The sequence below is a fragment of the Alligator mississippiensis genome, chromosome 13 (assembly GCF_030867095.1).
Source record: "Alligator mississippiensis isolate rAllMis1 chromosome 13, rAllMis1, whole genome shotgun sequence".
Classification (NCBI taxonomy): Eukaryota; Metazoa; Chordata; order Crocodylia; family Alligatoridae; genus Alligator; species Alligator mississippiensis.
Window position 1 is genome coordinate 2,140,988 of NC_081836.1, and position 24,111 is coordinate 2,165,098.

Genomic DNA, 24,111 nt, shown 5'->3' on the forward strand with positions numbered 1-24,111 from the left:
TTACCTCACGGGGCAGGCATGCGATAATCTTTATCTCTTCGTGTCATTTGCCTGGCTGTAAATTCCAGGAGATAGGGGCTTCTGCCATCTGTATTCGGTGCAATGCCAAACTTGTTGATGCTCGGCAAACAAGAGCTTATGTTTGGTCATGCAATTACCCGGCGTCGTTGTAGATCCAGCTGCTGCGGTCGACTGCCATCGTGGCCTGTGGATTTCCTATGCTTTAAGGCATTATTTTACTATAATGGCAGGCCAAGGCAGTATCAAATCTCCGCTCCCAAGGTTTACTTTCCAGAGCACCCCGTAATGGGTAGTATTGCGGTATAAAGCCCGGAAAGGGGCACTTTGGGAAGCCCAGAGTGGGGTGAGATGGGATGGCACCAGCTTGCTCCACAGGTTTCCAGAGGAGGTAGAGGCCCTTGCCCGGTGTCTCTTATTTCTCTTTAGCTTGCTGGTTTGCTGGGGTTGTCACAGCTGTTTTCAGGTTTCTAATAAAAAATCTGCATCTAAATGACTTGTGGGCTACTGCAGGCCTAATAACTCAGTAGTCCTAGAGGTGGGCTCCGCCTGCGCCTCCTAGAGCCACGTTTTAAATGAAAATGGTTGCAGCTGCATCTTGCAGGCAGCCCAGTTGTGTTGGGGGTGCTTTGAACGCGTCTACAAGCTAGAGCCCCCGAGAGGATGGAGGATTGGCTTTTTTCTGGATTTTGGCTGAGCTCAGACCTCAGTCCAGGGCCCAGCTGCTCCGTTTGTCGAGGCTGGGGGACTTCTGGGCATGAGGAAAGGCACAGACACCACCGGTATTTTGGACGCTTGTCTTGCTGGGACCGTGTGACCCCCGCCGACTTCCTGCCCCTGGGGCAGGGGTGGACCCGATGATCTTACGAGGTCCCTTCCAGCCCTGATATCTATGAAATGTATGATGTATTATAGAGAAAAAAGAAAAAGGAAGGCACATTTCAACACATTTTTGGATTTATGTGAAACTTGGACATCTAGATCCCACTTTGGGTGCCTAAATCCTGCATTGGATCGACTTTTATTCCTAGAAACCAGCAATATGAGTGTCCTTGTCTCCAGTAAGTGATAAGGGCAGAGTCAGTTCCTCTTATACGCTGATTTATTATAGGGACCCGCGTCACGTCCCTCTGCTTTGCTATACACATAAATCAGGTTTTCAAATTAATCATAATACAACACAGCAAACTGTTGTGGAAGTTTTCCGTGACGTCAAGACAGAAACAGCTGTTTTCCAGAAAAAAAAAAACTAGAGATGGCTAACTACCAAAAATACCCGAACAAACCACAGGTATAATTCCCAAATATTTTCGTGAACAAAAGTAAGTCGATGGGTTTTCTGGAGTTGTGAGGACGTGCTGTTGGCCATTGCTCAGCACGCAGACAGTGATTAAGGATTTCTGAAAATGTTCCTGAAGTCTGAACTTTCGGCAAGTTTTTTTACAACATATAATTTAAGTAAGAGTTCAGTGGATAAAGTCCATTATTTGTCATGTCCTAATTTTAGTTTTGACTGTTTAAGGAGTGTAGGCCCCAAGTCGGGGAGCAGAAACAATGCAAGAAGTGTTCCTGTCTTACAAAAGTGCTCAAAATGAGCCCAAAAAAAATCCCTGTTCCGCAGTTGGAAGAAACAAAGGGATTTTGAAGTCTTTCACAAACCAAAAGCCCTAAAATAGCCTGTGGGTTGGGCTGCTCACCAGGAATGTGAGGGTCAAGACTGCTTTGTATCGCTCTTCTGGGCCAGTGCAGTTCCTGTCCTTATCCAGTTTAAAATCTCCGGTCCCCGGCAGTGCCACGACTGCCGGGCTGCTTGTGTTGGGTCATTCTGCTTTGGCTACTTCCCCCTTCTCGGTGCTGAAAAACATGCTGTGTGAATGCTTTGTTGAAATGGGTAATATCCCACAAACATCTTTGTTTCATGCAAACCATTTTACCCAACCAACTTCCGCGGGAATTGGGACTTCCCCTTTTGCCGGCTATTTTGCTACTTGAGTTGCTGCGTGCGCGCGTTGCGGCACGGGCGAGCAGCCTGAGTCCTGGATGCATAAGCCCGAATGCATCAATGAATACGTACCTGAGGGCAAATCCCAGCCGATCCTCCTCCCACGTTGTAGTCTTCATAGCTGCATAGTTGGCATGTTGGCACGGGAAGCTGGAGGCCTGGGTCCTCCTTTCTGCTTTCATCCTGGGTCCAGGCCCCAACCCAAAACCCGATGCTTCCAGACTGCCTTGCCAGCTCCTTGACCCCTTGTGCCCCAAACTCCTATCAGCAATGTGTTAAAGCTTAACTGCAAGTCAACACCAGAAATGGAGACTCCTGTTATCTTTCCTCTGGTCTCGTTTTCTTTGGAGGCCTGTCAGATGCCAACCGATTCTGCAAATTCTGCTAAATACTGTATCCCAAGGACGTGAAAAAGGAAGAATTTCCTTCTTGGGATGTCCCCTGAGCCTTTGCCGATCAAACTGAGACTGTGACATGGTGCCCTCGTTATTCAGGGACAACAGCAACATCCTTTAAAATCACACCTAGGCGGCTTCAGGCTAAAGGAAATGAAGCCCAAAGAAATGCTAGTAGGCAAGAGCCGAGCAGCGCTTCCTGAGACCTCGGTGCACCATGCACGCTCGTCTGTCTGCGCTCCGATGGCGGCACTGCCCGGGTAAGAGGTTTGAAATCATCTCCTCGAACGTGGAGTGTCCTTCCACGACCTGACTTCCAGCTAAGCCCTCAAACCTCACAGCATCTCTCTGTCCTCCGTTTATAATGCCCAGAGCAATTCAAGACAAGGCTTATAAAACAGGACTGTAATTTTAAACACATCGTTAGGACCGACCGTAAGGGCCCAGCGACTTCTTTTCCATAAGCCCCGAGTACTTGACGCTCCCATGGGTACAAGTTGCACCTATGCTTTGCACAGCAGGTTTCAGCTTGCAGACTGGGTGACTGGTTTGTGTTGTTTTCCCCGTTATCACAGAATCACAGAAAATTCAGGTGGGAAGGGACCGCAGGAGGTCACGTCTAGTCCAGGCCCAGCTCCATCCTCCCAGCCAGGAATTAAACATGGGATTTTTTTTTTCTTTCAAAATCCAAATTTCCCATAGGAAAAGATCAATTTGGGCTTAATTTTCCATTGGGAGAATCTTATAGCCTCCGATGATATTAATCTTTGTGTCTACTTGAGCTGCTCTAGTGCCTCGTGAGAGTGCAAGGTTGGCTGTCCCGTAATGCGTGTGCCCCCGCAGCCTCGACCTCTCGCATGGACCCTCCGTGGGATGCCCGCGAGCCCTCACCGTGGCTGCTGTACCGCGGGGCATCGTTCGGTTCGTACTGTATCAGCCCAGATGTGACTCTTGAGAGGACAATCGTTCCCTGATCCGAGTCCTCCCTGCTAGGGGCTGTCTAGCAGAGAAGCGAGTCACGTGAAGTACGATCAGTTGAGGTTTCCTCTTCCCGATTCTCTCAGAAACCATTTACGACCACGGTTCTCAAACGCGCTTGGACGGAGACGTGCGCGCGCTCCTCCCCTCGGCCCCATCTCGTGATTGAGTAAAGACAAATCTGGCAAGTACTTAGGATGCCGCGGCAAGGGTCTTGTGACCCCGCTTGAGGCTGCAGAGCTTGGTTTGGGAAACAGGCCGGGACGCTGGGACCAGAGGAAGCTTGTGTGAAATGCCTGCCCGTTCTGCGGGGACAAGTCTGACAATGATTTTCTGGATATCTTTCAGTCCAGATACTCACTGAGCAGTTTAAAATGATGGAAGAAATGCGGTCCGGCACCAAAGCATGATAATCTCTGGGATGCAATAAAACGGCCTTGTTAGGGAGCGCCACAATGGACCACAGATCACAGGGTGGGAGCCGGTATCTCTCTCTCCATCTGGAGGTGACTGGCAGCTGCTTTGATCTTGTCCCGGTGTCACAGCGATAACGCTCTCCATTCCCCCTCGTCCTTCACCCTTTGGACTTTGGGGCTATTTACACCTCCTCGGTTAGATCTAGCCTCTCATCTGCTACCCCCGCTCCACCGCCACCGCGTCGGGGCTTTCCATCTTCTGTGTTGCAGCAGCCCTTTGCCCACCCCACGCCCTGGAGAGCCAAACTTAAGGCGTTAGCAGCTTCCCCCTGCCCTAAATCACTCCTGCTCTCTTTAGGTTAGGATTTTCTGTAGCTCTTACCTGATCTTCCTCCTCTTTGTACCTTTTCTCCTGCTATTTCTAAACCATCCTTTTTGCCTCATCCACCCATGCTTATAGCAAGGCAAAGTCCTTTTTTATGCAGCCCGTAGTTAACGTGCGGCATTCATTGCTTGTGATGGAGGCAGAGAGCACAGCCAGGTTCAGCAAGGGATTGGATAATGGCACGGGGCATAGAGCTGTTCATGGCTATTGAACAGAGCGGTTGAAGAGGTTTCCTCCGGCATCTCTGAATTAATAAGGGTGGAGGCCAAGGAGGGTAACGAATAGGGAACAGATGGGATTCAATGCTCTCTGTCTCTAGCACCCATTCCTGCCTTCTTGGAGAAGGGACACTGTGCTAGATGGACCACGGGTCTGACCGCATCTGGCGCTGCTGAGTCCTTCCATGCGACAGCAGCCTGAGACATCTTTCATTAGCCTTTTCCCAGGTAAAACAGCCCTCTCTAACCCACAGCCTCAGTCTGCAAAGGGATGTGCAGATCTCTGGCCCCCGGCACCATCGAGGTAGGGGCACAGAGCAGGGCGTCGCGGCAAGGGGAGCCTACGTCACTGCTCCCCCTTTGCACACCCTGGCAACGAGGGATGCGCTGTCCCACACCCTCCCCTCTCTCGGTGGTGACGAGCTGGCTCGTGCCGGTGAAATATCGAGCCCTGTTAGTAGACTCTTTGCTAGGATGCACAGCCCTGAGCTCAGGCAGGGCCTGTCCTTCAAGAGATGGGTCTTGACGATCCTGAAGGATGGGGCCAAGTCCTTGAGGACTGTCCTGCATTGGCGGAGGCTGGGGAAGGAAACCCCCCTCCACTTGCACCCTTGCATTGGAAGAAGCCCTGTTTCCTACTGAGGGCACCCCCAGCCCAGTCCGGCCATTGCAGCCCAGCAGGTCCTGCAGCCGTGAGCGAGTGGAGGAAACCTATTAGTGCAGAAGCAATGACCTGGAGGTTGAGTTGTCTTCTGTGCCAAGGGTGCAGAGCAGAAGCAAGCCTGAGAGCTGGAGGAAACTCCAGCCCAGGGAAATGTGCTCCTAAGAAAATCAGGGTGGAGAGAGACCTTGGAGGACCACTGAGGAGAATGGGGAGCCCCACACACACCACCTCGGGGCCTGAGGATAGCAGGGATAAGAGGGGGCCCATGAAGCTCGGAGGCCTTGATGTGTCCAAAGTCGTCACCCTGAGCAAGAGGGGCTGCCATCACTCCCTGGGGGTGGCTATCCCTTCAGGGTGGACCACTGCCCCCCGGAGATGCCCTTGGAGGAGATGGCTCCCTTGGGCTCATCAATGTTTTCCTTGACAAGGGATAGAAGAGGTGGAGAGCCGGCTGCCAGCTCTTCTGCTCCCAGCTGCACCCCGGGAGGCAGCCGGGCTCCATGCACGGGGCCCAGATCAGCTCACCCTTGCTTTCGTCTTGCCCAGAGCGAGCGGCTGCAGGGACCCTCTTTCGAGTTCCTGATCCAGAGGCAAACCCGACTGCACCGTGTTGCAGCCAGAAAGGGCCAAGCACACAGCCTGGCACACTGCCTGGGGTGGAAGAGCCTTCCTTAGTCGTGGCACCAGCTCCCAGCCCTCAAACCATGGCCCGACTTGCCCCGTAGAGGCAAACGTACGCAGGATTTCAAGTCAGGGAGCAGAACGGCTACCTGCACATAAGTGCACTTAAATAACTAAAAGGAACCAGAATTTCTGCTCTTTTTTTTGTGACGGGAGCCTCTTCCACCCCTCTTCTGTGCTGCGTAATGCAGTCCCTTTTTCCCGCAAAGCGCTCCTTCACGCAGTGCTTTGGGCTCAGGAGCGCACGCATGCGTGCGGTCAGAAGAGTTTAGTCTGTCACAGGAACTTGAATCCTTTGTCCTGCGCAGTCGTGTCAACCATTACTGTTATTTTCAGACACATTTGTTCTGTATGTAAAAGAGGATCGATTGACAAAGAAACGAGGCCGTTTGTTATCACAACATGATACCGTTTTTTTATTACATGGCAAACAGCAGCCAGGAAGTGGAAGAACCGACTGCAAACACATTGCAGCTGGTGGCAGTCCCGTATCTGGCTTATCCTAACGCAGTGATATCCCATCGGACACACCAATGTAAAGGTGAGTATAAGTTTATTGATTCAAAAAAGGCCTGAAACCCGGGAGATGCAAACAACAGCAGAGCCGTTGCCCCACTGTCAACGGCAGTCATCGCTGGACCATGTTGGGGAGGTGGTCAGAGTAAATGAAGCATGCTGGGAGCGTGTGTGAACCGCTGAAGGCAGGCTGGAAACGAGGGCGTAGTGAGCAGACTGAGCACCTGGGGCAGCGAGGGGTCCCGGGGATGGAGGGAGGGGCTCACCTTCCCCTCCTCGCTCTCCTGCCCCACAGATATACTATGGGCGCATCGACATGTGCACTTTAATGTGCATTAGCCTATTTGAATGCCCATGAAAGCATCAGAAAAAAACATACTCTTTAGCTAATGCACGGTAATATAAGCTATTGCACTTCTATATAAGCTATTGCCACTTCTAAGGCACCGGGCCTGGGGGTGGGAACAGGAGCACGGGCGGCATCGCCCGCTGGGAGCCTTCGCAGCGGTGGGAGAGGTTTGCGCGGCCCCCCACCAAGCAGTGGATCTGGGGGGAAGTGGGGCTGAGTGAGGAAGTTGGCCAGCTAAGTCTCTGCACACACGCGTGTGCCCACGTTCATTGCCACGCCGCCGGGGCCAGAATGGCTGCCGGTATGTGATCGCAACGTGTGCCTCTTGGACAATAAAAGACTCCCTTTCAGATGAGCAAAGGAAAACAAATGCTGCCTTTGGCCGTTCTCTTAGCACAGAATATTTATTGACCAAAGAAAATGCCCACGGTGCTTTTTTAACTGTAATGCTCCTGGATTTTTCTCTGTGAATTGGAAACTTGTTGATATATGTGGGAACAAAAGGAGACTTTCTCCTTATGGGAACATATGCAACATACAACTTTTGGTAACGTTTTTACACCAAAAGGTGAGTTTTTATGTGGTGTCTACAAGAGAACTTGGCTGGGGCCATCCGACCTCGGTCCTTTTTCCTGCCAGGGGCAGTAGGTCGGACACGATGATCCATTGTGGTCCCTTCCGACTCTACAATCTATGAATGTATAACAGCATTACAGCATGCTGGAGCTGCTAAATGTGCAGAGAGAGAGGTGGATCCTAACTGAATTGTGTGATAAGTGAAAAGGGAGCAGCCAGGTTGGTTTGGCAATCATCAATCCTCCCGGGTCATGGCGTATGTGTGAGAGGTTATCCAGACCACTGATGCACATGCCTAGGCAGGAGTGGAGGCTGCCCAGACCATCCATCCCCCCTTTAGGCCACTGAGACAAAATCCAAAGGCCAGACCGAGTCCAAACGTTTGGTGCCTCCCTGGCTGTAAAAGGAAGCGTCTCATTCCCTGTAACTAGTTGTTCCTGGGGCCAGTTTAGCTCAATATCTTCATTAACCATCTGGAGGATGGGATGGGCTGGGTTGCATCCTCAGCAAGTTCGTGGATGACACCAAGCTGGGCGGAGCAGTACATACACTGGGGGTAGGGCTAGGATTCAGAGTGACCTGGACAAATTGGAGGATTGGGCCAAAAGGACTCATGAGGTTCAACAAGGACAAGTGCAAAGTCCTGCATTTAGGAGGGAGCGATCCTATGCCCAGGTACAGGCTGGGGGTGACCGGCTGGGCAATGGCTCTGCAGAAAAGGACCTGGGGGTGATGGGGACAAGGAGCTGAACAGGAGCCAGCAGTGTGCCCGTGGTGCCAAGAAGACTACTGGCATCCTGGGCTGCATTGGGAGGAGCGGTGCCAGCAGATGGAGGGCAGTGATTCTTCCCCTCTATTCAGCACTGGGGAAGCCACATCTGGAGTCCTGTGTCCAGCTGTGCACCCCACTGCAGAAAGGATGTGGACACGTTGCAGCACCCAGCACAGGGCAATGAAAATGATTTGGGGGTTGGGGCATGGGACTAGAGGTGGCTGAAGCTCCATCCTTGGATGTTTTCAAAACCCAGGTAGACAAAGCCTTGGTTGGGATGATGTAGTCGGGGCTGGTCCTGATCCAAGCAGGTGGTTGGACTAGCTGTGACCTCCTGAGCTCCCTTCCCACCCCCATTTTCTCTGATTCTGTGATTCTAGTGTATCTGTAGAAACATTATCTTTCCCAGGCATATTTCAACTGTGACGTCCTCACACTGCAATTCATGTTAGCAGCCTGCATGAAATATTAAAGTGTACCTTTTCCTGATGAGATTTGACGATAAATGGATAAAAAGTAAGACCGGTGAATTATCAGGGAAGCTGCAGAATGGCAGCCAACACAAAGGAAGAGAAATCCCCTGCTGCTCACAAAGCTCAGAGGGTGTTCCTGTTCCTTCCCGAAACGCTTACAGGTTTACTGCAAACACGCATCCATGCGCCGCTCTTTGTATGCTACACACAGCAAAGCACGTGCACGCAAACACCACAGTCGTATGCACAAATCCTTTATTTCACTGCCATAAGTTAAGCATTTAAAACCCACAAAAGTGCAAAGAGCATGAGTGTGCCAAGAAGCAGATCAACCATCTGCACAAAGCTACCAGGTCATAGAGGGGGGGTTTCCCTCTAGGAGCCTCTTGCATCAGCAGAAAAAGAGATACAGCGAAGGGAAATATTCTTAGCCTTGAATTTCCGTAGCTCATTCCAAAAGCGTTGGGACTGCTTTGCAGCATGCGGAGAAATTACTGATGATGCCATGTGGGGAAGCTGTAGGCCTCTGTTCGGGGCGTGGATCGCCACTGCTAGCAGCTCAGCATCTTTGCAAAGGCATTGATCCTTTCTGGGGGGTGGGTGAGCCTCATGCTGGGAAAAACCCTTGTTCAAAGCAGGCTAGTGCAAAGGGATGGGGGGCAGATGTCTGGTTTGTGATCGTTGCTGGCTGGAGTGCTTTCAGCTGGCTCGCACGTGCTGTTATCTCACTGATCTGGCGTGATCTGGCACACGCTGCTTCGTTCGGATAATGCACATGGGCACTAAACCAATCCTGCTCGTATCCCCACCTCCTCCTGTAAAACTGTCGTGCACCAGAAGAGCATTGCCTTTGTATTTCACAGAATTTGTCGCAACAAAGGTTTTTGCCATGCTGCTAGATCTGCCCCTACAGATGGTGACTAATCACCCACTGAATTAGACATACCAAAGCTTTTATAGCAGACTACTATTCCCCAAACCCCTCCACCCTCCTCAGCAAAATTTGTGGAGATTGAAACAGTGACCCAGACTCTAGTGATGAGAGCAAATTCAACATACAGGTTCCCAGAGAAGTGCCTCTTCACTGCAGTCAAAGGTGCGGCTGCATCTCAGGTAGACGTACCTCTAAAAAACCTAAAACTAATGCCGCTGCGTACTAACAGCAGTGTAGCGGTGGCAGCGTGGAGCTGCATGTGGATCTGAGCTCCGCACTGCCTCTTACGACAGGTTTTGCAAGCAGCATGGAGCTTCGTGCTACCCGGCTACTCTGTTATCAGTCTCCAGCAAGCTGGCTTGGTACATCTACGTAGGCTGCAGTCCCCCTTGAATGCAGTGAGGACGTACCAGACCATAGCAGTGTTGTCCAGACGTGTGAAGCTGTAGGGTAAGAATCAAGACTGCAGAACTTGGCTTTCCTGTGCATACGGTTTCATCAGCAGCCGGCACACGCCGCATTGACACAGATCTCACACAGCTCCATGGCTCGGGCATCCATGCCTGTGCAAGAAGAAATGAGATTAGTGATGCTGTCCGGCAATGTTTCGAGGAGGAATCTGCAAGGACATCAGGGCCGATGATGTTTCACTGCAGTTTAGGGACCTTTCACGTTCACGTGTGCAATGGATGCGTCTACACGTGATGCGTTAATGCACATTAGCCACATCAGCCTAGCTTTAATGCGCATTAAGTGTGCACGTCTACATGTGTGCCCTTAATGCGCATTAAAAATGGAAAACGTAGGTATCCAATTTAGGCACAAATCATTAAAGCACATTAATGCACGTTAGATGCATTAAAGCGCATTAACTTTAGTCCTAAGCCAGTGCACACAGCATTAATGCGCTTTAATACACCAGCCTAAACCTGCTTAATGCACATTAAGCTAATGCACATTACATTTAGGTGTGCATAAATCCACATGTAGACGTGTCCAATAAGTCATAACAGGGAACACAGGATCTTGTTAAAGCCTTAAGTAAGGAATCCCCCAACAACCTCCCCCAGGGAAGACAGCACAGAAGAAATATAGCGCCCAAGCTACGAAGCCTACCAGAGGCACAGAAATACGATGTACTGAACCAACAGCCATTTATGGAGCTCCAGGCCAACAAAGCAGTTATATCATTTCAGCTGATCTCTTTTGTAACACAGACCATTCATTTTCATCCTGTTGCTAGCACAGTAATTTTGCGCAGGAATTACTAGCACAGTAATTTGGTCTGACTAAAGCCTGTGTAGTGTTTGGCTAGTCCCATCTCCACAAACGCATCCCAACTTAGAAGATGTCAAGAGAAGGCAAGTCCACTACTTTCCTTGGCAACTGATTCCAGCAGCTAATGACCTTGACTGCTAAAAATATTTGCCTTCGTTCTAATTTGAAATTAAAAAAGGAAAAGTCTAGCATTAACTTCCAGCTGTTGATTATTGCCGTGCCTTGGCTAGAAGGAAGAGTCTTTTAATTCTGACTATGTCCCTTCGGGGTGTATTTATTCACTCTAATCAAGTCACCTCCCAGATTTCTTTTTGTCAAACGCAACAGAGGAAGCTCTGTTCGCCTCTCTTTGTACAGCATTTTTCCAGGCGTTGACTAATTTGTGTCACTTTTCTCTGCCCTTGCCAATTTTTCAGTCCTACACTTGTCTCCGAGGTAAGTAAAAGGGGTGGCTCAGGAGCTCTGGCTAGGAGGGGACCTCTCAGCTTCTCTAGAGCAGTTTTCCAAGGGATGCCTCGAGTCTAAGGCCAGCACTTAGTTGTCACTTATTTTTTGACTGTAATAGCAACATAATCAAGCAATTCTCTTGCAAGGAGCTCAGGCAGGACTGCTTTAACAGGACGGATTCCTATGTGAAATCTCTGGGTTACCACGTGAATCATGTTTGCGTGACTCACTTAGCAACTTTCTGAAAATCTCGGGTGCATCTTCTCTTTGACAGATATGGTGATATTCCACCGGGAGCTCTGGATCTGCGCACGGGGCACCGATGTTCCTCATCAGACGGGCATTAACGTTGGCGTCCAGACCCAAAAATGCGTTCAGCCGCTTCACCTCCTCCAGCGGGATGGAGAAATTCCCTATCTGTATAGAGAGAATCAAAGCAATGCATCAGGAAAAGGGTGGTTATCACTTCACCACAACCCAGGGGTGGCACACGCATGCCAAATCTTACATTATTAATAGAAAAAGAGCTTAGGAAAGGGCTGGAAGGGAAGGATCATCCCTATCTAAACCACCCTGGACAGGTATTTGTCAAACCTGCTCTTAATACTGAACAAGCACTCTTGCAAAATTGCTATCCACGATTTCCTCAAACATAAAAAACCTCTCATTTTCCATAGGTAAAGCAGGAGAAGATTTCAAAGCGGGGAAGATTGTTACTGCACATGCTTGAGCGATCTGGGGGGGGAAGGGGGTCCCCTGCTACAGAGAAAGGCAAAGCCCCCCGGTCCATGCCAGTCTGACCACTGGGTCAAACTCCTTGCTGACCGCCCCAGTGGTGATTTGCCTGATCCAGAGCATGTGGCCGGAAACCTGCAGGTGTACGTGCCAGCGAGGGCACTGGCTCACCCCAGTCACAATCCCCAGCCTTCGCTGCAGCCAACCCCAAATGCTTTAGAAGAAAATGGGAAAACCCAGGAAGGGGAAAAACATTCCTTCCTGGCCCCATGTGGCAATGAGCAAAAGCCAGAGGCCCGTGGAAACAAAACACCTTCCTCTCTGCATTGCAACCCCAGACTGCCAACACAGCCCCACTCATCACACTAGCCGGGGAGCCCCTTTTCTGCCATCCCATCCCCTGCACAAACTTCTCCCAGCTCTTTAATCTTGTTTCACAACGAAGCAGTAAAGTCCTGCTTGATTCTGCTGCTGAGCATGGTCCTCTCCAGTTCCCACCTGCTCTGGGCTGCAGAGCAATGTTCATAATCTCCACGCAGTGTGTGCCAGGATCTCTCCTGCACTCTCAGCACCTGGAGATGCAGACTATCAGATCAGCCAAGACACCCATCAACCATCAAGATTGCCAAGAAAGATTTGAACAGAAATGGATTTGAAGTTTGATGTTAACACTTGGACCTTGGAGGGTGCTGATATGATCAGGCTGGTCAATCAGACAGACGAGCGCACCTCATTAAACAGCAGTGGCTGTAAAGATAGGATAGTCTTCCCTCCTAGATGCTCCAGCTAATAGTTTTATCAGCACTGCAGCAGTCATGGCGAATTAGGAGTGTTAACTACATCATAGATAATGCAGGAAGCCTTTCCTTCCCTTTCCTGTGATCCTAAAAGAGCAGAAGGGCTTGGAGACGGCACCAAGAAGACGCTACAGCCCTTAGATCCCAGTGGGAGAGGAGCGGGTGTTTAGGAGAGGGGCAGCCACGGGAACCTGAGCGGCCGTCCCACAGAGACGTGCCCACTACAGGATCATTTATAGGACATCAGGTGCCAGAACCAACAGCCTTGCTTTCTTTTCCCCCAACAGCCTTGCTTTCTTTTCCCCCAACCTCCTGCTCCAAAAGACGCTGAAACATCTGGAGCAACAGGAACCGTGCCACAAACTCGGATTTTATTGATGACGATCACTCCACCCAGAATAAAAAGACAGTGCTGCATCTGCACGTGCCACAGATCCCAAGAGCAGAGACGGAGTTTGGTTAGGATTGCATCCAGCTCATCCTGGACCGAGGAGGAAGACATGCAGAGATGACAGAGAGGGAATGTCACAATAATTGCAATCACCACCCCGCTCCTCATCTGTAGCCATTTATGACAATTACTGTCGAAACTGGAAGCCTATAATGAGAACTGCAGTTGGAGTTCAGGCACCTAAAAAGCAGCTGAATATGCTCTGAGCACCCACAGATCTCACCTGCAGTCAGCAGGAGCTACGATGCTCCTATAAGCTGCGCTCTTCGTTAGGGCTTTAGGTAGCTAATGTAAAGCACCCAAGCTTGAGAGCGAGTCACCCAATGACCAGACCCGAACGCAGATATAAGTATTTTCAGACTGACTTTGCTCTCGCTGGTGAATTAGATACTGCAGTGTGCAAGCAGCAGCAGCGGCAGCTCCACTTCACTTAATAACCCCAAGTGCCGGGGGTGCTAGGTAGCTGAATCCTTCAAGAAAGATGAATCCTACAAAAAAACATTTGTTTCGTGGATGCAACTGTTGGATGCAGCCTTGGAGATTCATTTCCCTTGAAATGCCATTGAGCGAAGGGGCCTGGAGCCTTTGGGCCTGCCTTCCCGGGCGAGTGCTCTCACTGCTCAGCTCCCAGGCTTTCTTCCCCCAGTGTCAGCTCTTTCCAAGACTTGTCCACATCCACGCCTAGTCTACATGCATGGGACCGCACAGCTAATCGTGCCCTGTTTCCCCGTGGTTTGGTCTAAGACCCACTGCTACGCATCTGTAACCCTACCTAGCCATTGCTTTCTTCAGTCTACCTCCGCGGAGATCTTTGCACACAAAACCCAGCAGATTTTTTCAGGGGTGTGCTCCTCCAAAGTCAGGCTAATTAGTGAGGCCACATGGTCTCTTGTGCCAAAAAGAAATTCAGCTTCTTTTATAAAACAGGAAAAGCCTGTAATTAATGTGATGCATGACAGCAGGCCAGGAAACACTGTGCACAAATACTGTGTCTTTCATTGGAGGATTCGGAGCACTCGTGTAAGAAACGTGCGCTCCCCAGTGCTCACCTATCGACAGACGCACGCTCACCGTAGAGAGAGGTCCGCCGAGGTCTGGAGACGCACGTTTCTTGCACAAACGCTCTGAATCCTCCGGAGAGAGACACAGTATTTGTGCAAAGTGTTTAAGCAAGGATTTGAGTCCATGAGGGTGGGGTGTCCGTGGTTTTTCATTTTATTCTAACCGTGCGCGCTGCTATCACACACATTGTGCTGACCTAGTAGTAATAAAAAAGAAATGTCTGAGAGCCAGTGATCTCACCTGGACGTAGACAGGCCGGACGCTGTGTATAACCACCACGAGCACAAGCATCGCCGGGAAAATGAAGCCTTTCATGGCACCGGCAGGACCCCGCGTTTTTCTTCTCAAAATATCTAATTTTTTCTCTCTTGGTTTTAGTCTCTTGTTTTTCTTCTGTGTCTCTCCAGCTCTTTTTCTTTTGGCTTCTGAGCCTCAGATCTTCGCACCTCCCGGGCCATACCTTCCCAAAGCAAAGGAAGGCCTTATAAAGCTTCCAGACAACATTTACTTGGTAATTCATTAATCCAAGTAAATTTATTGCCATCTGATAATCACCCTATGGACTCACAGTTAGCTACTTATTGACAAGGTAGATCAGCCACACCCAAGCCAATCTCAGCATTTATGAGCCTCTGGTAGCCTGGGAAAGTAGTCAGACTATAAAGAGTCATACAAGTCTGCCGAAAAGTAGAGGGTATGCCCGTCTGACCCACTCGCCTGCGAACGGGACGTAACCATGTGCCCGGGTAGCGTGAGCCCTGGTGGAAAAGGCTTGGCAAAAGATAAGGCGTGTTTGCACCCTTGCCCCAAATGACGTTCGTTTTAGAGTCTCCCTGACCTTTAGTGATGGAGATGGGGAGGGCGATGAGTTCCTCTAGCCGCCGCATACAAGAGGCGCACGAACATGCCTGCGTGTGCGCCGCAGAATAGCCCTCGGACAGACGCCTTTCCCCGGGAAGGGTCGCTGCGTTACCATCACATTTATGACCCGAGGCATGTGGCGTCAGAACAGGCATCGATGTATTTTACGGTGAGGTTCTCGTTCGTTTTCTGAGCAAAGCCATCCAAATTGCTTAAACTTTATGAAACAACCTGGGAACTGCCAACATGGGAGGAAATAATGGGCAGAATATTGTTACCCAGTTGTTCATCGTTTAGGCCTAATTTCTGCCACACCCACTGTGTCCATTAATTGCTGTTCCCCTTTCTCCCTTTGTTCATTAGCTACCATGATCTTAACACAGTCCTCAGAGGCTGCTGCATTGGTAGAGCTGTTCATTGGGACTAATCTCTACTGGCTACAATGGTTGAGGTCATTTATAAATCCGTAAGGAAGACACATCAGCCAAGCACCTAAGAAAAGAGGGTCCCTGTACCATCTGAGGGCAATGGTCCCCCCGACCGGGGGGACGGGTATCCCCAGGTGTGACAAGCTCTGAAGCATCAGAGCCTGGTGGTACAGGTGCAGCTTGGTTGCCATTTTGGGATGCCCAGAAGATTATCAAAGCTGGGTTTTGGCTTTTGCCTGGGAAAAATGAATCCTTAAAGACCCCATGGCTGCATCTGCACAAGCAGGGGTGTGCCTTTGCAGCAACACAAGTAGGAGTGGCACACGTGTGCCGCTACTTTGTGCTGCGGTGCATGCCCTTGCACGTGCGGTTTGCAGCAGGGAGGGGCACAAGGCACCTCAGTGCATGGAAACGAGGGAGCAGGCAGTCCTGGGCTACCTGGGACTACTACGTTTGTCCTGGGACGTGGCATGTGGCACTTTGGCGTGCTTTGCGTTGCTTTTTTTTTTTTCTGGGTATTTTTATTGCTGTTGGGAAATCCCAGTAGCAAATTTTGCCCCAGCACTGCAAATTAGCAGCAGGGGACACAGTTTTAACATGCAACATGTGCAGTTTGTGGTGCTGCAAGGAGGTTTGCGGTGCCACAAACCACATGAGCCTGCACAACTAGATCTGGCCCATGGAGTGCAATCTTAACTCAGAAAGGACATACAGATCCAAACTGGCATTGCGGTGTGAGAGAGGCATCAGTCCAGTGAGAAAGTCCTATGCTATTGAGGCATCTGAGGTTAAAAATCAACACCAAATTCCACTCGGGAGATAACGGGCTGGTGCTCCTCGACTCCAGGCACCTCATGCTAGATATGAGGCGCACCATGCTGGGCTCGAGGCCCCCTCACTTGCTTTTTGCCTACAGAAAAACACTAGAGCAATTCCTGTGTTGCAAAAACCTCAGAAAGTCCCCAGCAGGGCAGAATGCTTGTAGCGATACGGACGCCTGTTTGAAATCTCTGGCTTTATCCTGTCTGCACCCTTAGCAGAGCTGACAAGACATAACACCCTTGAAAGGATCTCAAGGCACCCGGGTGAGAATTGCTGTAATAGGTGAGTGAGTGGAGACCTGGCCAAATTCATGCTCTGGCTGTTGAGCTCTGCGGTGAGCAAGCACAGATGCCCGGCCTCAGCATTGCTACCCCACCACGTGTCTGGACTCCCCGCAGTCCTGCATGTAATACATCTCCGGCAGATCTAGATTTGTGAAGGACAAGGTGCTTCTTTCCCCTTCCCTCTTGCTTCTTACCCGCATGGGATCACTAGAGGGCAGCAACTGCTGGGGAAATGGTTTGATCATTGCACACTTCAGCTCGGTGTGGGCCAGACTTCTGATACTTGGGGCACACTTTTCTTCTGGATTAAAACTGGTGGCACACATCACCCTTACACCTGGAAAGGGGAGCAGGGAAGAGGCAGTGGCAGTGCAAATGCCATTTGCAAGTGCCCGGTCCCAGCTCAACTGGAAGCAGCTGGCAGCCAGGGCATGGGGGTGGGAGAAGTGGTGTCATCATTTGGAAAGCCCTCTTTGGAGGGAGGCCATGTCGGCGTGGGGCAGCGAGGTGCAGCAGAGCCGGCCAAACCTAGCCACTGCATTGCATGCATCCTTTGCTAAAGACAAACCACAAGCGCGTTTGGCCATGCATGTCACAAAGCTTCCCTGGAAACACAAAGACTGCTCACATCGGCTAGGGTCTGGGGCATCCTCGCACGGCGCCGGGGCTCTTCTCGCTGGCACGGCCTGGCCCATAGCATTTGCAGTGCCATCACTTGCAGCTGCAGAGGAGAACACTGCATAAATAGTCCGGTTGGGGCACAGGGGAGAAATTTAAGCCATACTTATATGGGGCAAAGCAAGGCTCCACTGGTCACAGATCACCGCCACACGGCGTCACTTCTGCAGGCTCCTTTCCTAGGATGCAGAACAAGTGCAGCACATATGCAACAGCTCTTTTTAGTGGGTGACACCCCTGACACCGAGTACAAGTCCTAACAGAAGGTCAAAAAGTATTGGCACCTGCTGCCCGGGCACTCAGCCTGCAGCTGCGAATGCACAGCTGTCCCGGGAAGTTGTCCCAGGAAGTGCAAGGGGGGGAATCGTATCATTTGACACTGCAACGCCGACCCACTGCGAGCCACGAGACTGACTGCCAAGTGCCGTACAGATGCAGCTGGGTCCCCACCCGTCGTTCTGCTTTGCAACTTAGCGGGGCCCTGTCGTGTCACGCCAGAAAGCAGCAAAGCGGACCTGCTCGTCTCAGCCCTGCTGAAGAACCTGCACTGGGTGAGCGGACAATGGTGTTCGAGGGTGCAGCAGATGCTGCCCAGGAAGGAAACATAAATGTGAACCCCACGCAGTCGTCTGCACGGCACATCCTCAGTGAAGCGGTCAAGGTGATCCCCTTCCCAGTGCCACGCTGCCTCGGCTTCTCACTTGGGAAGTGGCTGTGGGAAGGTGGCTTCAGGATAGACAGAAGACAGTTGAGGGGCTACTGAGAAGGATGGAGCTCCATTTATTTTACCTGGAAAGGAACCCAAGACAGCAGCCGCCTCTCCATGGCAGTGAACAAGGGGCGGGGAAATAATAGGTATGTACTTAGGGGGTTTTCCCCGACTTTGCGGGCGCATCTACATGAGACGCTTACTGCGCATTAGCCTAATAACACTGTGCAGTAGCGTAGTGGTTATTAATTGTGCTAATAGCCGACTGTGCAGTCGTTAGGCTAATGCACAGTAAGCATCATGAAAAAAACCATGTGCTGCCACTACTGCGCATGCAGTTAGTGCCTCTTATTAGAGGTACTAAACTAAATGCACGGTAATTAAAGTGCATTAGTGAACGTGTAGACGCGCCCTGTGCTCAGCCCTTCCCCTACAGCTGTCTTGCTCCAGTCTTTTTTATTTAGAAAGAAACCTCTAAAGGCAGCTACTTGCCAACAACGGCTATCAGGGCTACAGATGTCTCTTGCAAAAGTGACAGCATTCGCTCCTTGGGTATCTTCAGTGTCGTGCACCCGAACCCGCTGACACCTTCGGGGACAGGGACGTCATCGGGGCATCTACTCCACCTATGCTCCCCGGGCTCCCAATAGTAAATAGTTTTGTAGCAGTGCGTGGTATCTTCCCCGCCTAAGACATAGATCCTCTTTCCCCAGCCGACTACCCCAGCGTAGGCGATTCCTTTCGGCAGCTTGGGAACGGCAATCTCATGATTGACGCTGCCGTCCTCCGCGAGGAAGAAACACTTTCGGCTGCAGTAGCGGTTCTCGGGCATGAGGCCCCCCTCGTAGATCCGTTCTCCTGCTCTTTTCTCCGTGTAGCCCCCAACCACATATATCCCGTTATTCATGGCCACCGCGCCCGCGGAGAAGAACGCCGCGTCCAGAAGCACCTGCGTCCACGCGTCTTTGCTAACGTCGTAGATCAGAAGCCCTTTGTGGAATTGCCAATAACTGGTCAGGCCGGTGACTCCTCCGAGCAGGTACAGTTTCTTCCCCAAGACTGCGGCGGCACAGCGGCTCAAGACGCACGGCATTCTCGCTATGGGAGTCCACGTCCCCTCTGCTATGTCAAAGCACTCGGCAGAGCTGAGAAACTCGTGAAACCCGCACCACCCTCCCATAGCGTAGAGCCTCTGGTCGCAGACCAGGAACCCGTGGGTAGCACGCGGCACTAACATGGAAGGAAGCTGGGCCCAGCTGCCTTTGAGGGAGCTGAACTCATACAGAGCGTCCGAATAAGAGTTTCTGCGGATGCCTCCGGACACAAAGAGCCTGTCCCCCAGTGCCACGCAGGCTGGGTGGCTCAAGGATGTCAGGCCTGGTAGTTTTCTCCATGTCCTGGTGCAAGGGTCGTAACAATCCATGAAGGAGTCTTCAGTGTCCGGCGTCTGGGTCTCCAATATCTGTGTGTTGACGCACATGATGCACTCGTCGTACATGCCCGCTCGGAGCCCTCCGCTTGCACGCAACCTTTCCTCGCCATCCAGCTGTTTGCACTGAAGCTGAACATCCCCGACCTGTCCCAAATAGGCCTGAACCTCGGCAAGTTCGCTGTCGGTCAGGAGCGGGAGCCGGACGTGGCTCATCAGAGCATTGACGAGGAAAGGGTAGGTACCGGGATGGGCCCGTACCCAGCGCTGCGCGGCCCGGAAGACGTCTAACTCCGAAGCAGCGGCCAGGTCCCCTGAAGACAGGATGGTGATTAGGCTCGTCAGGTCCAGGTACAAGAAGTCGTCATCCTCGCAGAACCGGCTGAAGTTGAGGATTACGAACCGCACGGTGGCCTGAAGAAGAGCTTGGTCGCTGTGAGCCTGAGCCAGTCTGTAAAGCGCAAAGCAGTTCTGCGGGGAGATGTTCTTTCTAAAAAACCTGAGGAACATCAAAGGCCATAATCGTTAGGGGCGCATCTACACGTACATTAATGCATGTTAAATCTAGTACCTCCATTGTGAAGTACTAGGAGAATGAGCATTAGCCCATCTTAATGCTCACGGTTTTTAGTGGCACTTTAATGTGCATTAGCTTATTTCAATGCATATTAACTAAAGAGCACGGTTTTTTCCAGTGATGCTTTAATGCGCATTAAAATAGGCTCATGCACATTAGAGCACGTGTGTAGACGTGCCCTAGGTGACTGGCACAGCCCCACCACAGGTCATCCGCATGACCAGTAACTCAGGACCAAGGAATAGACTTCTACTGCTTGAGTTAAAGCAGTGTTTCTCAACCTATGGGTCGTGACCCAATAGGGGGTTGCAAGAATAAAGGGTCAAGCACAAACTTTAAAAATGGATTCTCCTTTAAAGGAGAAAACCCGTGGCTTTTGCCTTGTAGGAGGCAGAAGTCCAGCCTGCAAGGGGCTGCTTGGGGCCTCCCTTGCCCCACATACCCACCCCCTGCCCCACATGCTGGGGGTCTGGGGCCTGGAGATGGGGGGCATTGGGTTGGGAGTGAGGGGCACTGGGTCAGGACTGGCCATTGATGGTCACAAATGGGTCCTGATACAAAAAAGGTTGCAAACCACTGAGCTAAAGGACTAGTTCCAGTAGCCGGCAGTAGTAGCTTGAACGCCGAAGCGAGTGAGGGGTCAGGAGGCACGGTGTACGAGGAACGTGCACGAACAGATCTTCCCCTCCTGGGGTTGTGAAACCTCTTGCTTCCACGCCAGCGTGGCAGCTGTGTTTTCACATGGATTCAGTGCCAGCCATGCAAGCGAGCTCTTCCAGGTGACTGCCAGCCGTGGAGACAGAGGCCTGGTGTGTTTTCTCCAGGTTAGATGCAAATATTTGACCTGGAACCAAGCACAACCCCTGAAAACTGGCCAGAAATCCCCTCCCTCCTTGGTGAACCCTAGCTAGCAATGACACGCTGAGATCCAACTCCTAACTCTTTTATGTGACCCAGGGAATTTAGATAGTGCTGTTTCTTAATCAAACTGCTGTTTGACTCCAATGAGGGACTACAAAAACCAATCACAATCGTATCTGTTAATTCACTTCTTTTAATCTTTATCTTTTTTTATTAATGATTTGCCCTAAAGAGATATTGGGCTAAATGGCCTATCTTTATGCAGGCCATCTTCTCCATGCAAACCATCTCCTCCAAAGCAACTGGAGAAGATGGCCTGGTAGCTGTCGGTATTATTGTCAGCAGTAGTTCTCAGAGCGATCGGTTGAGTTTTTTAGCTGATAACTCTGAGAGCTACTGATGAAAATAATAATGGTCTTCTCCAACATCCACCTTCACTAGGCTGCAGAGCTCTTCTCATGAGAAGGATGCTCCAAAACCATCCAGAGTAGTGCAAGCTTTTGCAACGTGCTGATTTTCAGATGAACTATTACTGATGCTTGCCTTGACTTGCCTCTGGTTATGCCGCTGATATTCCCAGGCACAAGCGTCTTTTGTCTGGAAGCACAGACACCGCGCTATCCATTCTTTCACATTACCTGTAACATATGTCCACGAGAGGAAGGATCTTTAGCTTATCGGCTGCTTCGAACAGATCCTGGGCCATCTCTTCTGTCAGCGATACCTCTTCTGTGTAGATATATGTCAAAATGCTTTGGAAAAGAGAAGGAGCGACGTCCTGCAGCAGGACCTCTCCACTCGGGGATTCCTTCTGGGAGCTGGTGAACACATCGTGGAAGTAAGGGCTCACTGCGGCTAGCACGGCTCTGCGGCGAGTGGAGAAACAATATTACTGGATCACATCTGTTACTGGTAGGCATGCAACCCTGGTGAGGAGAGAGATCCTGGGAGTTTTGAAACTCGTGGAAGAGGTGGTATCTTTTATTAAACCAACTCGATATTTGCAAACAAATTATACATTTATTTGTAAGCGTTTGGGCCTGAAAGCTTGCAAATAAATAAAATAATTTGTTTGCAAATATCTAGTTGATCTAATAAAAATACTGCCTCATCCATAAGTTTTGATTTCTTTTGCCTCGAGACCCATACGGCTACAACCTGGATGCCTGGGAGTTTCGGACACGTGTGCACCGTTTGTGAATCAGCTCTTGGCATGGAAGCGTGTGCATCCCCACTGAGCCTGCCCAGTGGCGCCGTGCTCGGGCTCGGCATCGACACAGCGCTGTGCTCTCATGTCCCGCAAGTCCTCAAACTGTAGCTGGCAAAACCCTACGAGAGGCAGGATGCTGAATTAAACCTATCCGTGATTTATCCCACTAGCCTCCTGGTCAGGTCACTTTAATCCACTGAGTGAGAGACCCAGATCTGCATCCTCCCTCTGTCTTCCTGGGTGGCTGCACTAACCACTCCATATTATGAAGCTGTCCTCCACGTCGTCTGTCTAGAGTATGCACACGTGGCCATCTACATGCCCTGCCAGCATGTACCCTATACACACGCACCCTGCCAGGGAAGTACAATCAGTACTTCCCTGGCACGAATGCCCAAAGTCCCATGCCCATGAGTACGAATGCCCAAAATGCCACTTAGGCAGCTAGAAATCTGCCAGTGAGCAGCACTGGGGGAAGCAGTCCCACCATCAGAGGTCAGGCCACCAGCCCAGTCTGCAGCCCCATGAACCAGTTACTCAGGGCCCATCTCAGCTGCCCGTGGCGGTGCCATCCCTAGCGCCGCACAACAGGGAAGCCGAATCATGTCAACGCTCATTTTGCCTGATTTACCCAGCACACTGCCGCACCCTTGATAATACCAAACATAGGTCCCTGCTGTCTAACGGGCTAAGTGCAGATGATAAAGAAGCACAAACCCACCGGTGACAGGAGAACCTCTTTCCTTCGCACACTACGGTGCTGTCACAGAGCAACTGGTGCTGGTACAGCTGCTTTAGACCTGTGGGATTTGGGGAAGGAAAAGGCAAAGCTGCAATGGTACATGGCATACAAACATCTCAAGGGGAGGAACTGATCCCTCGTGCTGAGAAAATGAGAAGTTCCTCCTTGCCCCTTAATTACACGTGCATGGCACACTGCAGAAGTGACAGGAGCCCCGGCACTTGCCCGTCACAACCACTTTCTGGATGGCCGGCACCCGCCGCCCCAAGCTTAACCAGAAGCTTACCGATCCGTGAAGATCAGCCAACCTACCTTTGCTCAGTCCCAGTGGCTTTGACTTCTGTTTGCCCCCTTTCTGGCTAAGGGTCATGACGAACCAAGTGAAAGCACCCTGGAGAGGAGACGACGTATGAAACCCCCGTGCTAATTGTCGGATTTCTGCAGCCGCGTCAGTAGGAGGCACAACGTCGTTTAGACTCGAGGCACCGCTCCACAAGACGAGGGAGGATGAACAAATAAGCTTCCGTGACTAGACGTCCAGGTTTCCTTAGGGCATTTTCTTCCATTTACACCGATTCAAATAAAACCCTAATAAAGCTGTTTGCTTACACGCATCTTCGGATAGAGTTTTGAGCCTGGAAAAGAGGAGACTGAGGAGAGGAGATTTCAAATACCTGGAGGGGGAATGGGACAGAGCAGTCTGTCCCTTTAAGAAGGACCAGGCAGCCCTGTGGAGAGAGCCCGGCTGCATGGCATTTGGATCGGCAGGGAGGGTCCTGCTAGGAGCTAACAAATGTTGTTTTGGGAGCCAGCCAACCCCCACCTCCTGCCTCCCCCCGTGCTCGAGTTGGAAGAACAGTCGAGCCCACGATACCTGGATGAAATTCTGTCTCTGTGATATTCTGGCATTCAAATGCATGATGTAATTATCCCTCTTGACCTTAAAATGACTTGTGCCATGGCATACCTGAGCCTGTTACGGTGCTACCCAAGCCCACGGGCACGCGCTTCCCCTACGGCCTCGGCCCCATCTCGCTGGAACTTGACGACGTATTATGCAAATGCCAACTGCTGTATCAGAGCGCGGCATTGTGATATCATCGTCTCCCGCTTCATTTGCATCCCCTGCGCAGGGTGACCCGGAAGGGAAGAATCGGACTGGCTCGTAATTTGTTCCGATCCATTAAACCGACGTGAGGGCCCGGCGTGGGGAAGGAGGAAAGGTCTGGCAGGAGCAGCCACAATCCCTTGCCAGGGAAAGGACAAATGAGTCGTGCAATTTGAGGTTGGCAGAGTTCCTTGTATGCCGGGAACCATCCTTTGGTGAAGGTCTGGGGAGAGCTGGCTGCCGCGGAGGGTCTCC

General features: G+C 51.1%; 2 protein-coding genes across 2 annotated transcripts; both read right to left on the reverse strand.

Moving 5' to 3' along the window:
• Positions 1-8,681: 8,681 nt before the first annotated feature.
• Positions 8,682-14,618, reverse strand: LOC102560051 (guanylate cyclase activator 2B). The gene is made up of 3 exons (XM_006278378.4): positions 14,388-14,618; positions 11,333-11,519; positions 8,682-9,940 (listed from the first exon to the last, which is right to left on the reverse strand). The coding sequence occupies exons 1-3, from the start codon at positions 14,460-14,462 to the stop codon at positions 9,876-9,878; spliced, it is 327 nt and encodes a 108-aa protein (XP_006278440.1). The 5' UTR covers positions 14,463-14,618; the 3' UTR covers positions 8,682-9,875.
• Positions 14,619-17,868: 3,250 nt separating this feature from the next.
• Positions 17,869-23,878, reverse strand: LOC109285047 (kelch-like protein 6). The gene is made up of 5 exons (XM_019495282.2): positions 23,716-23,878; positions 23,061-23,383; positions 22,728-22,806; positions 21,435-21,662; positions 17,869-19,857 (listed from the first exon to the last, which is right to left on the reverse strand). The coding sequence occupies exons 2-5, from the start codon at positions 23,116-23,118 to the stop codon at positions 18,414-18,416; spliced, it is 1,809 nt and encodes a 602-aa protein (XP_019350827.1). The 5' UTR covers positions 23,119-23,383; positions 23,716-23,878; the 3' UTR covers positions 17,869-18,413.
• Positions 23,879-24,111: the final 233 nt, after the last annotated feature.